We start from the raw sequence: 12,249 nt of genomic DNA on the forward strand, positions 1-12,249 counted from the left end.
CCCGGGCATATATCTTCTCAGGAGCTTATACACTCAAGACCCATTCTCTCTACGACCTATTCGATCTTATGCGTTCTAGCGAGTACAACTCCTTCTACGCAATGCTACTAGGTTCTGTACCTCTACCTCCCCTACCTATGCCTTAGGGACCTCCCTGGACCTTACAGGAACCCCTTCAAAGGTCACATCTCTCTATCCCAGCCACTACTAGGTCATTCTTGTCCTCGGTCGCAGTTCCCGTAGCTCCCTTCAAGCTCCAGCCTGCTCCTAGCATGCTGCAACGTGAGCTCTTTATACCAGGACCTACCCTGAGACCTATTCTGACCCAGGTCTTACACAAAGAGAGCAGCAGTGTAAGACCTGGGTCAGAATAGGTCTTAAGGTAGGGTTTGGTATGAAAGGGTTTATGTTGTAGCGTGCTAGGAGCAGGCTGGAGCTTGAAGGGAGCTATGGGAACCGTGACCGAGGACAGGAATGACCTAGTAATGGCTGGGATGAAGAGATATGACCCTTGAAGGGGTTCCTATAAGGTCCAGGGAGGTCCCTAAGGCGTATGGAGGTTAAGCAGAAGTACGGAACCTGGTAGTGTTGCGTAGTAGGGGTTGTACTCGCTAGAATGTCAATGTAAGATCGAATAGGTCGTAGTGGAAAGGGGTCTCGAGTGTGTAAGCTCCTGAGAAGGTATACGCCCGGGAGGGTAGGTTCCCAGGGACTGGGCTTGAGGGTGGATGTCCTCAAGTATGGGAGGTTGTAACGGAGAAGCGATACGTAGTTTGACATGGGAGGTAGCTTCGACATTACCTAGGTCGAGGTCCCAAAGCTTTTGGAGCAATGGGGGAGCTCGAGGAGGTTTTGGGGACGTTAGCTCACCAAGGCTTTAGGCGTTGGGGACGTTAGCTCACCAAGGCTTTAGGCGTTGGGGAGGTTAGCTCACCAAGGCTTTAGGCATTGGGGAGGTTAGCTCACCAAGGCTTTAGGCATTGGGGAGCTTTAGTATTGTTTGAGGGAGCTCGGAGACTCACTCGGATTGCTTAGATGTGAAGTAAAAGCATATATTGGATTGTAGAGACGATAGACAAGAGTAGAGAGAAACTGAGATAGAGAAACTGAGAGTAAAGAGAAATCTGTATAGGTAGCAGGTACAAAGGGACAGGGACTGGACCTATGCAAAAGGGTGTGTGTTCAAAATATACCAAGCTGGGCTTCTGGACACTACTGGACTGCTTAAATACGTATAGGGAAGTTAACAAAGGGACATAATATGAAACGAGCACTTAATGGGGTTTCTAAGTACATGAGGACAGAATGATGGGCGCATGTACGGGGTTCCAGGACCCTGTCGTGGAGTTGTTCGGTTGAATTGAGGGGAACTAAGGATTGTGGAGGTTGTTCTAGCAGTAAGGAGGTCTGCGGGATGTTGGGAGTGCTCTCAGGGGTTCAGGGAAGGGGGTTGAGGAGGTCGGGAACTATGTTAAGGAGCTTATGGGCTATGCAATTCGGGGCGAGGCATGACAAGCAGAAGCTGGACTAGAGCACGTTAGGTATATCAATGTCAATTGGATGAGCATGTCACTCTGGCAGAGTTGGTCTGAATGGGGACGCCTTGCTGTGGCTGCAGCTCTTTCAATCCCTGTACAAGGTGTCATCCCCACAACCAACCACGTGGAATCTTTCAATGCTATCTTGGAGTGGAAATATCTCCACCAATATTTACATTCTGGCCACCGACTGTGTTTTGATATTTTGATATTCCTATTGCTCACTGAAATCCTACCCCAGGTATACAGTCGTCGACAGATGCAAAGACAGCATTATTTGTGGCTGGATTCACGATTTCGAGAAGGTGCTGGTGGCCAGAACCTTGGAGAACTTCAGCAGAAATTCATTGCCAAAAAGCAAGAGCATTCTCAAGCTCTCATCAGTGTTTGCTGGTGGGCTGTCGATGAGTCTAGGAACATTCAAGCTCAACATATCCTTCAGTCTTATTGGCTGCAAACTCCTTCCTTCGGTTCCAACCATGATATGTTTGTGACAACTTGCGCTTCAATGTCTGGTTCTACATCTTACCAGCTCACTATTTCTCGCTTTGGCAATGCTTCGTGTTCTTGCCCAAACTTTTACAGCCAAGGAGGAGCTTGTAAGCACCTCCGTGCTTTCCGTTATGTTATCAATGCATGGACCGAGAAACCATTTCACTATCCTCAAACATTAGCTAGTGCCCAGGAGATTGCCTGTCAAACCATGTCATCTAAAACTTCTAATCTGATGGCTGTGGTTCCCAAATCTCAACTGTCCCCAGAACCTATTGACTGGGCTGTAATTCAAGCTCTTGGTGGTGACTCTACTATCCTAGGAAATGGTCTTGATGAGCAGGGGGACACAGATAGCGAGGCTATTGTAGAATCACCCGCTACCAGCTTGGATTCTGATGAGGACCCTCTCATGGATCTCAACCTCTTTCAGCACTCTGCTATTGGAATACAGATCAGTCAGCGGATTCACCAGGAAGTAACCACCCTACTTCCACGTCTCTATGGCTGAGAGAACCTTCTCTCAGAGGCAGTAGCGCTTCCAGAATCTCCGGAAATCTCAGAATCAAGCACAGTAGTTGAGGCGCTCTCAATTCAACTGACAAGACCCCGCACTATGGCCTCTCCACATCTGACTGCCCCACCTCCCTCTCGGCCTATCTCCCCAATCTCAAGTCTCCCAATGACTACGAGGAAGTTCCGTAGAACTGTATCTGATTCGCTTCCCGTTTTGGGTGAACCTTTGGAGCGTTGACTCAAACAGCACTTCTCCATGCCCTTCAGACCTCCTTCTCCAGAGCATAAGCAGAAGCGGCAGAAATCCTATGGCACTCTGTGATACTCAAAGTTTGTAACATGAGTAGATTTGATAGATTTTCCCAATGCATTTTTACATACAAATTATGAACACATATGTCTAGCTGTAGGTAAGAGTCCCATCTCAGAACTACTAAGATCACTTAAGTCATCCAGGCCTGCCTCTGTCCTACGAATACCTTTCCGATCCATTAGCCCTTCAATGAAAGAGCCCACCGGAGGAGTATTGAATTAATGCGGATCAAGTCTCCCCCTTTTGAATTGGCAAAGTCGAGTGGGTGATGATTGCCAATGGGAAGAGGATGGTGGAACCTGGTGGGAAACGAATGGGAAGACGGGGATCCCAGAGTATGAGATGACTGCCTAAGTCGGGGTCGTACTTGGCGAGGGGAGTATCAGTGCACCAGCTGTGAACAGTGTTGTCAGGGTCTTGATGAGGGGGGCGAAAATGATTGGGGACCAGCATACGGGGTACCAGGAAAGTTTGCCCAGAGATGAGGATGGCATCGAAGAAGTTGCTTGGTGAACAAGCTGCTCTCCCAAAAGGTTTCCACCACCTCACTAGCCTTGTGCACAGCTGTTCGCCAGCCCTCACCAGCAGAACTTGGCGGAATCCCACCCAAAACCGCTATGACCCGATCTGAGGCATCGAGGAGAACAACTCGAGACCTGGATAAGTTCTGTAGATTAGAAAATAATAAGCTAAAGCATTGACCTCCAACTCACTCCCCATCCCAATCAAAAAGACGGAGATGTGACTTGGTCAACGCATTGAGGTTACGCCAAAGTCGCTGTAAATGTCATGCCCTGGCTACAACCAGACCTGTCCCAGTACCAGCCACCATCTCCTACCCACCTTTACACCTCCCCAAGTACCACCATACACCTCCCCAATCCCCTCCTCCTCCATGCACCTCCCCAATTATCACCATTCCCCTGACATACCTACCCAAACGTCCTGACACTCACCACGATACGCATACAACACCCTCCTAACCGCCAACCCCTTTAAGTACTAAATCTCGATTACCTTCCTCCCTCGATTAGCTGCCTCATGTTTCCAGATGTTCTCTTGTTCACTTCCTGTACCTATTTAAGTAGCGCCGCAACGTCCAGAAGCCCCAGCTTGGTATATTTTGAACACACACCCTTTACATAGGTCCAGTCCCTGTCCCTTTGTACCTGCTACCTATACGGAATTCTCTTTACTCTCTATTTCTTTATCTCTGTTTCTCTCAACTCTTGTCTATTGTCTCTACAATCGTCTATACGATCCAATACACGCTTTTACTTCACGTCTAAGCAATCCGAGTGAGTCCCCGAGCTCCCTCGAACAATACTAAAGCTCCCCAACGCCTACCGCTAACAAGCTTGCCTCGTTTTTGTGTGAAAGAGAAAGGAATCTAATGGGCACTCCAACCAACCAATCTAATACACAATATGCGAGTTCACTGCTATCAAATTTATTTAATAGCAAGGGGTAGCATTGGCAAAGGTTCCGCAAAGCTTTGAAAGCCTAGTAAGAAGCTTTGATCAATCAATTTGAATCGTTCTAAGGATTCGATATATTCCTTTGATCAAGGTAGATTCAGCACGATTTGTGCTTTGGTTTGTATTGATATGGGTATATCAAGAATTGGGAGTTTGAATCAAAGTAAATTAAAACCGAAACACACAGACCCCTCGGAGGGCTAGAACTATGTGCTGGCACAACCACACAGTGTGATTTGCCCTTAAGACCAACAACTGATCCTAAGTTCGAAGAATACCCAACAACTGGATATACTTCTCGCAGTCACAAGGAGCAGAACACAACGTTCCTATACTCACAAGTGCCGGGCCCGAATGGCTGCTAGCGAAGAGGTTTCAGTCTGGTGGGAGTGTGTCTTTCCTTTTTACGGATTAGCACTGCAACGTCGTCCCAAAATCACTTGTATTCCAGATACTTCGGATCGCTATTTATACATACAGAACATAGAGTCGCACAGTACAATTAATTTAAGACAATAAACGTTCGGAACCGCCAGGAAACTTCTACAATCAGTCAGATACCATTTAATTTGAATCTATATGTCCTTATTTGGTCCATAATGGTCCCAAGATTCAAGTATACCTCCAAACATAGGTAGGTACTTCGTTATTCATTTAATTTAATTGTTTTGGAGAATGACTCGAATGGTGTTCAATTGTCATTGCTGTTCAACACTTACTTCGATCATTTGTCACCTCGTCCGGAGGCAAATCAGCTCTCCTCGATTCTAATCCTATCAATCTGATTCATCTGGATTAAACTAATTGCTTCTCTCTTTCAACAGACACCCAATGTGCCTATACTCTATCCAGGGAGTTATGCATAGTATTCATTTAATTGCATTCTTCAACATTTTCTACGTCAGGACTCTTTGACATTCATTTGATATGTCTTCGGAGCCTCGCAGTACTTTGATCGTTCTTCTAGTCATTTTCCTCAACCATGCAACTTGATTGGTCTATTAGACTAAATCGCAGTCTTTTAGATTAATGCATGATCTCGTTCTAGAAGGAGTATTTGATAATTCCTGAGTTCTAGAAAGTCATTTCGAGTCAATCCTCGGCTCATGGTCACTTGAGTAAGTTCTTCCAAACTCCTGCCAGTGTAAGGTCTAATAAGAATACCCTTGGTATGTCATACGTGAATGGTCATCCTTCGGATGTAGTCCGAGTCTGGTATAATCCTGCTTGACAAACAGGTAGACTGCTATCCGAAGGTAGGATCAGGGATGGGTAAACTAACCAACTTGTGGTAGTATGGGTATATGGTCCCTTCAACTTATTAGACTGATTCAGTATTGACTTTGACTGTCAATCTGGGTCTCAATTACAGTCCTCTCGATACAAATCTATACGTGAAAATGTCACAATTCACAGCCTAGACGTCTAGCCAAAATCTAGGCGTGTCACTGCCTTGGTGAGCTAACCTCCCCAAACCTCCTTGAGCTTCAGGACCTCGATCTAAGTAACGTCAAACCACGTATTGCTTCTCCGTTACCACCTCCAACACTCCTTCTACCTAACCTCCCTACGCCTTAGGGACCTCCCTGGACCTCCTAGGAACCCCCTCAAGGGTCACCACCTCTTCGCTCCAGCCACTACTAGGTCATTCCTGTCCTCGGTCGCGGTTCCCATAGCTCCCTTCGAGCTCCAGCCTGCTCCTAGCATGCTACAACATAAACCTTTGTATACCAAACCCTACCTTAAGACCTATTCTGACCCAGGTCTTACAGTAAACCAGGGCTGAGTTCAGTGCGAGAATAGGCACTCCACCTGTTTGAGGCGGCGGGAAGAGATGAAGTATTGAACAACTCAAGTTTGATGGGAGTTGACAAGACCGTGCCTACAGGTCAATAACTATAGAGGTTCTGAGGTCGGATATGGGCCGGAAATGGCCCGGGATAACTCCGAGGTCCGGAGCCGAGTACTGGCCTGTAGTACACACTGGGAGTGGGACGTCGGTGAAGCTATTAGCAACACCCTTCACACACTGTTGGTGTCCCCGGGAATTATGGCAAGAGTGCAAGATTGGGATGAGCAGCCTAAATGGGGTTCCTGATGATCCGGGAGTCCGGAAGCAAAGGGTAAAGAAGATATTAAAGACTGGGATAAGATGGTACACTTGATTTCAAGCTTGACTACAACGTACAAAGTATTCTAGCTTATATACATCACAAATACAGTAGTCATAAGACCTCGATGAAAGCTCGGAATAATAAATAAGTCACAAGGTAATTATTCCGAAGTCCGGCCGCTCCGGGCCGGGCCGGGAAGCGTATGGGGTGAATTGCATGCATATGACAGGAGTCGCATCCAGCACCACCCAAATTGCATGCTGTTTGAGTCGCCGTTGGCCTACCTATGCTGAGCAGAGCTAGCGCATTTCCTACGAGTGGCTGCTACCTTCTTCACTCATTTTGATGAGCCTGGTTGGGGGTTCAACAGCGGGTAAGGGGTAGAGTTGGTAGGAATGTAAGTCCGTTCACACATCTGGCCTGTGGAGGGGCTTGACGGCATGAACATTCCCCCCAAGAGTAGATTTAATGTGAAGAAACCTGAGGAATCTTTGCAGGAAATTCTGCTGAACTCCTGGCCTGTGGAGAGGCTTAGAGAGGCTTGTCTACCTGCTAGGATCTGTGAGGCCCCGGCACAGATGGCCTGCTCTGGTCTTACCCAGACTGGGCCTAAGCGAACGCAGTAGCCGCCTAGGCCGTACGAGGAGGTATGGGATAGTGCCGATACTGGTGAGGGGAGCCTAACCAGGGGTAGTTGTGGAGCTTGGGTAGACCTAATAGAGGGTCCTGGAGGTGTAGAACGTAACGCGTAACCACCGCTTCGATGTGGAGGGGAGGTGTAGCTGATACGAGTGGGAAGCTGTGGGGAGCTTAGGGAGCAATAAAGCGGAATTGGGAACCTAATGGGAGGTTCCAAAGGATGAAGGACGAATTGTAGAGCCTCGACGTAGATGGTGAGTCGAAGTAGAGGCGTAGACAATACGAGGATTGACAGAAAGAGGCCAGAGATCAGAAACAGTGAGGAGAAACAGAGTTGAGGTGAGACAGAGATAAAGGAAACAGATAATGAGGAAATATATGACTGTTGAGACGTGTCAGGCCCTGTTAGCAAGTACTAGTAGACTGTACTAAAGGGACCAAGCCAGGTAGGAAGAGTTTCCAGGTAAGATTTGACAATAACACGCTGGGGAGCTCCGAGGGGAGTCCCCAGCCTATATACTGTACATGAGGCTGTCAGGTACATATGTCATGTGGCTACTGAAGTGACAGGTAATATGTACAGTAAAGATCGTAAGGATGGTGCATAGAATATCGGAAACATGTATAAGTGATGAACCGGAGCTCTGGAAAGGAAAGGGAAAGGTCCGGAGAAGCAAGGCATGACAGTACCCCCCCCTCTAAAACCTGAGCCCGCGAAGGTAGAAAATGGTCACAAAGTTTAAATAAATCATGGAGATAAAGTTGAAGGTACCATAGGAAAGGTTTCGGTGTGAGGGGGACAGTGACAGGAGGATAGCTCAGAATGCAGGCATTGACCTAAACACCAGATAGGGCATTGGAAAGAGGTTCAGAAGCACTTCCTGACGCCCCCAGAACATCCCAAATGCAAGCAAAAGTGAAGGAGTGGTGGTACCTGCCCTTCTCATAGTACTGGCTGACAATGAGGAGGACACCACTCCTGAACAAAGGAGCTCCATGGGGCGATCGAGGGGGCATTGAGAAGGTAGAGAGCAGAGCTTCCAGACAGTCCAAGAATATCCCCAATGCGAGCAGAGCTGAAGGAGTTATTATACCTCCTCTCCTCATGGTACTGACTGACAGTGAGGGGGTGTCACTCTCGAACGAAAGAGTTCTATGGAGCAGCTAGGGAGGCATTAGAAAGCTGCGGAATAGGGCTTCCAAATGGTCCAAACACGTCCTGGACACGAGGAGAACTGAAGGAGTTATGGCACCTCCTCCCCTTGTAGTACTGGCTGACAGTGAGGGGAGCATTCCTCTGGAACGGGGGATCTCCATAGAGCGATCAAGGCAGCGCTGGGAAGCTATGGAGTAGAGCTTCCCAACGCCCTGGGCACGTCCCAAATGTGAGGAGAATCGAAGAAGTTATGGTACCTCCTCTCCTTGTAGTACTGGCTGACAGTGAGGGGATCATTCCTCTGGGACAGGGGATCTCCATAGAGCGTTCAAGGCAGCGCTGGGAAGCTATGGAGTAGAGCTTCCCAACGCCCTGGGCACGTCCCAAATGTGAGGAGAATCGAAGAAGTTATGGTACCTCCTCTCCTTGTAGTACTGACTGACAGGGAGGAGAACATTCCTCTGGAACGCAGTAGCTCCATAGGGCGGTCAGGGGTGCGTTATGGAGCTATGGCTCAGGGTTCTCAAACGCTTCAAACACGTCCAGAATGCGAGGAGAATGGAAGAAGTTATGGGACCCCCTCTCCTCGTAGTACTGGCTGACAGTGAGGAGCACATTCCTCTGGAACGGAGGAGCTCCATAAGGCGGTCATAGAAGCATTTGGAAACTGTGGAATAGGGCTTCAAAATGGTCCAAACGCATCCGAAATGCGAACAGAACTGAAGGAGTTATAGTACCTCCTCTCTTCAATGTACCTGCAATCACTGGATAGACTACATCTCCGGAACGAGACCACATGTTGGCACAGTTGCTGGGGCGTTTGGAAGGTATGACAAGGAGCTTTTCAGTGGTCCAAACACGTCCGAAACGCGAATAGAAACGAAGGAGTTATAATACCTCCTCTCTTCGATGTACCTGCAATCACTGAATGGACTACATCTCCGGAACGAGGACACACATTGGCACAGGTGTTGGGGCGTTTGGAAGGTAAGATGGGAAGCTTTCCAGCGGTCCAAGCACGTCCCAAATGCGAACAGAAGCGAAAAAGTTATGATACATATAATGGGAAGAGGCAATCAAAATCATCATTAAGTTAAATCGTACCTTAGGGAAGAAAGGAGCTTCTTCTGCTCCTAATCCTCCAGCTCTGGGGCATCATCAGAGCTGCTCTGGTGAGAAGGTGCTATCCAGGGGGGTTTCTGACGAGGAGGAGGGTCCAAAAGTGTGATCCTGGACACCTGGGAATGTGCAAAGACATAGCCCTGATGGAAAGAAGCTATCCAGGGAGGTTTTCGACGAGGAGGAGGGTCTGAAAGCCTGATTCTGGACACCTGGAGACATACAGGGATGTTCTTATGAACTGTCTGCAGGGCAGGAATGCACCACTGTACAGTCCCAGGTTCCTGTGACATTGTGGATAGATCCTGGGCCTGGGTGGGTCTTTTAGGCATAGCTCTTGGTCCAGCTGGACGCTTCAGAGGTGCTCCAGGGGATATCAAAACTGGTTGAAAGCTCCTCCCATGAAATGAGAGTCTAGCAAGCTGACCAGTATGCTCTGGGGACACTGAGGGAGGTGTTCCAGATGTCCATAGCAGTGGGCCAATACTTCGAGGCCCTTCCTGACGAATGGCAAATCGGTCCCAGTGAAGCTTCGTGAAGAATGGGGAGGTGGAAGGGATGAAATTGGGTTTGGGGAGGTATGTGGGAATCATGGAGGCGAGGCAAGTGGTGTGCATGGACCTACTCAACAACTGGACTGGAGAGAACTCCCTTTGAGCGTGTTATTATGTGAGGCCCCGGCACAGAAGGCCTGCTCTGGTCTTACCCAGACTGGGCCTAAGCGAACGCAGTAGCTGCCTAGGCCGTATGAGGAGGTATGGGATAGTGCCGATACTGGTGAGGGGAGCCTAACCAGGGGTAGTTGTGGAGCTTGGGTAGACCTAATAGAGGGTCCTGGAGGTGTAGAACGTAATGCGTAACCACCGCTTCGATGTGGAGGGGAGGTGTAGCCGATACGAGTGGGAAGCTGTGGGGAGCTTAGGGAGCAATGAAGCGGAGTTGGGAACCTAATGGGAGGTTCCAAAGGATGAAGGACGAATTGTAGAGCCTCGACGTAGATGGTGAGTCGAAGTAGAGGCGTAGACAATACGAGGATTGACAGAAAGAGGCCAGAGAGGAGAAACAGAGTTGAGGTGAGACAGAGATAAAGGAAACAGATAATGAGGAAATATATGACTGTTGAGACGTGTCAGGCCCTGTTAGCAAGTACTAGTAGACTGTACTAAAGGGACCAAGCCAGGTAGGAAGAGTTTCCAGGTAAGATTTGACAATAACATGCTGGGGAGCTCCGAGGGGAGTCCCCAGCCTATATACTGTACATGAGGCTGTCAGGTACATATGTCATGTGGCTACTGGAGTGACAGGTAATATGTACAGTAAAGATCGTAAGGATGGTGCATAGAATATCGGAAACATGTATAAGTGATGAACCGGAGCTCTGGAAAGGAAAGGGAAAGGTCCGGAGAAGCAAGGCATGACAGGATCCCTCTGGGAGGAAGGAGATAGGTAACACTTACCAGACAAACTTCTCTTGCCCATTTTTCGGAAATGTTGAGGAGTTGTAAGCTGGCAGCGTAAGAATAAGAGGCATTCACACCTGACTGTAAGGTAATAATAAATGAAGTCACATGCCTTTAGGGCGCTAAAACATGCGGCTAATTTCTCAATGTAGATATTCCATATTTTAACAGTTTAAATAGCCTACATATTACAGGCAGTACACTAGAACTAGACAGAATATATTCTACCTATACTGAGCATCAAAGCATGGATTTCTATACAAGCACTAGTCAGTCTATTTAGCAAGCAACGAGAAGGAATTTATAACTATCCTAAGGCCAAGATAAGCAATGCATTCCAAAGCTAGATATAATAACTCACTAATGAGAGGCAGATGTGAACGGTTATGCATTGATAGCGGTGATTTGAAAGTAAATTGATATCAGAATCATTCATATCCTGTTGAGCAGGCAGGTGGTGCATAGTGGAACACTCTCCAGCACCTTACCTGGATAGCAGAGTTTAGTGTCTCAGTGAGGCAATAAAAGTAAGAGAGAAGCGAGTTGGATTCCAGTACAGGATATGGCCTGTTTATATACATAACTGTATGACAGTATTACATAAGGAAGTACTGAGGAATCCGCATATAGTAAATAACTAGATATGACTACATATGACATATTATAACACATGATCATAATAGTGGCATGTGAACAGCATAGCCGCGTTCAACACACCCCCTTGCTGAGCAGCACAGTAAAGTACTTTGCTCAAAGCAATAGCGGTAGGCGTCAGACAGGACAGACAGCCTAAGGATTGGTGGACGAGTAGAACTCAAGTCCAAGCATTGAGCGGAATAGCTCAAATTTGATACGCCCAAGATTCTTTGTGAAAAGATCTGCAGGGTTGTTACTGCCATCTACGAAGAATACTTGCACAAGGCCACGTTCGACAACCTCACGGATATAATGATACCGGATGTCAATGTGTTTCGAGTGCTTGCTAGTGATAGGATTTGATGCCATGAAAATGGATCCTTGATTGTCTCCAGCAATAGGAATAGCGTCAAGTTTATAGCCTAGTTCTTCAAGTAGATTACGGATCCAAACCACTTGACGGCTGCAATCAGACAATGCCATATACTCAGCCTCTGTAGACGAGTGAGCAATTGTCTTCTGCGCATGGCTGGTCCAAGAGAAGATGCCATTGGCAAGCTTCATGAAAAATCCAGTCTGTGACCGGCGTGTATAGGGATCGGAAGCCCAATCCGAATCAGTCCAAGCGCTGAGACCAATACCCGATTCACCATCATAGCAAAGTGCATATGATCTAGTACCTAGGAGGTAGCGGCAAATATAGAGTGCCTTGTTAAGGTGCTCTTGAGATGGGTTAGCTGCATGTTGTGCAAGCTTGGTAACAGCAAAGGAGATGTCGGGACGTGTAC

The 12,249-nt window shown here is 47.7% G+C and overlaps 3 protein-coding genes across 3 annotated transcripts; 1 reads left to right on the top strand and 2 right to left on the bottom strand.

Annotated features, from left to right (window-relative positions):
- Positions 1–1,566: 1,566 nt before the first annotated feature.
- On the top strand, positions 1,567–2,784 carry C8R40DRAFT_1175567 (uncharacterized protein; the record flags this gene model as incomplete). The annotated part of the gene is made up of 2 exons (XM_046232350.1): positions 1,567–2,488; positions 2,558–2,784. The coding sequence occupies 2 exons, from the start codon at positions 1,567–1,569 to the stop codon at positions 2,782–2,784; spliced, it is 1,149 nt and encodes a 382-aa protein (XP_046081628.1).
- A 303-nt stretch (positions 2,785–3,087) lies between these two features.
- C8R40DRAFT_1056736 (uncharacterized protein) lies at positions 3,088–3,312 on the bottom strand (the record flags this gene model as incomplete). The annotated part of the gene is made up of 1 exon (XM_046225103.1): positions 3,088–3,312. The coding sequence occupies one exon, from the start codon at positions 3,310–3,312 to the stop codon at positions 3,088–3,090; it is 225 nt and encodes a 74-aa protein (XP_046081629.1).
- Positions 3,313–9,379: 6,067 nt separating this feature from the next.
- On the bottom strand, positions 9,380–9,958 carry C8R40DRAFT_1175570 (uncharacterized protein; the record flags this gene model as incomplete). The annotated part of the gene is made up of 1 exon (XM_046232351.1): positions 9,380–9,958. The coding sequence occupies one exon, from the start codon at positions 9,956–9,958 to the stop codon at positions 9,380–9,382; it is 579 nt and encodes a 192-aa protein (XP_046081630.1).
- Positions 9,959–12,249: the final 2,291 nt, after the last annotated feature.

Source organism: Lentinula edodes (genome assembly GCF_021015755.1).
Source record: "Lentinula edodes strain Le(Bin) 0899 ss11 chromosome Unknown C8R40scaffold_44, whole genome shotgun sequence".
NCBI classification, from domain to species: domain Eukaryota; kingdom Fungi; phylum Basidiomycota; class Agaricomycetes; order Agaricales; family Omphalotaceae; genus Lentinula; species Lentinula edodes.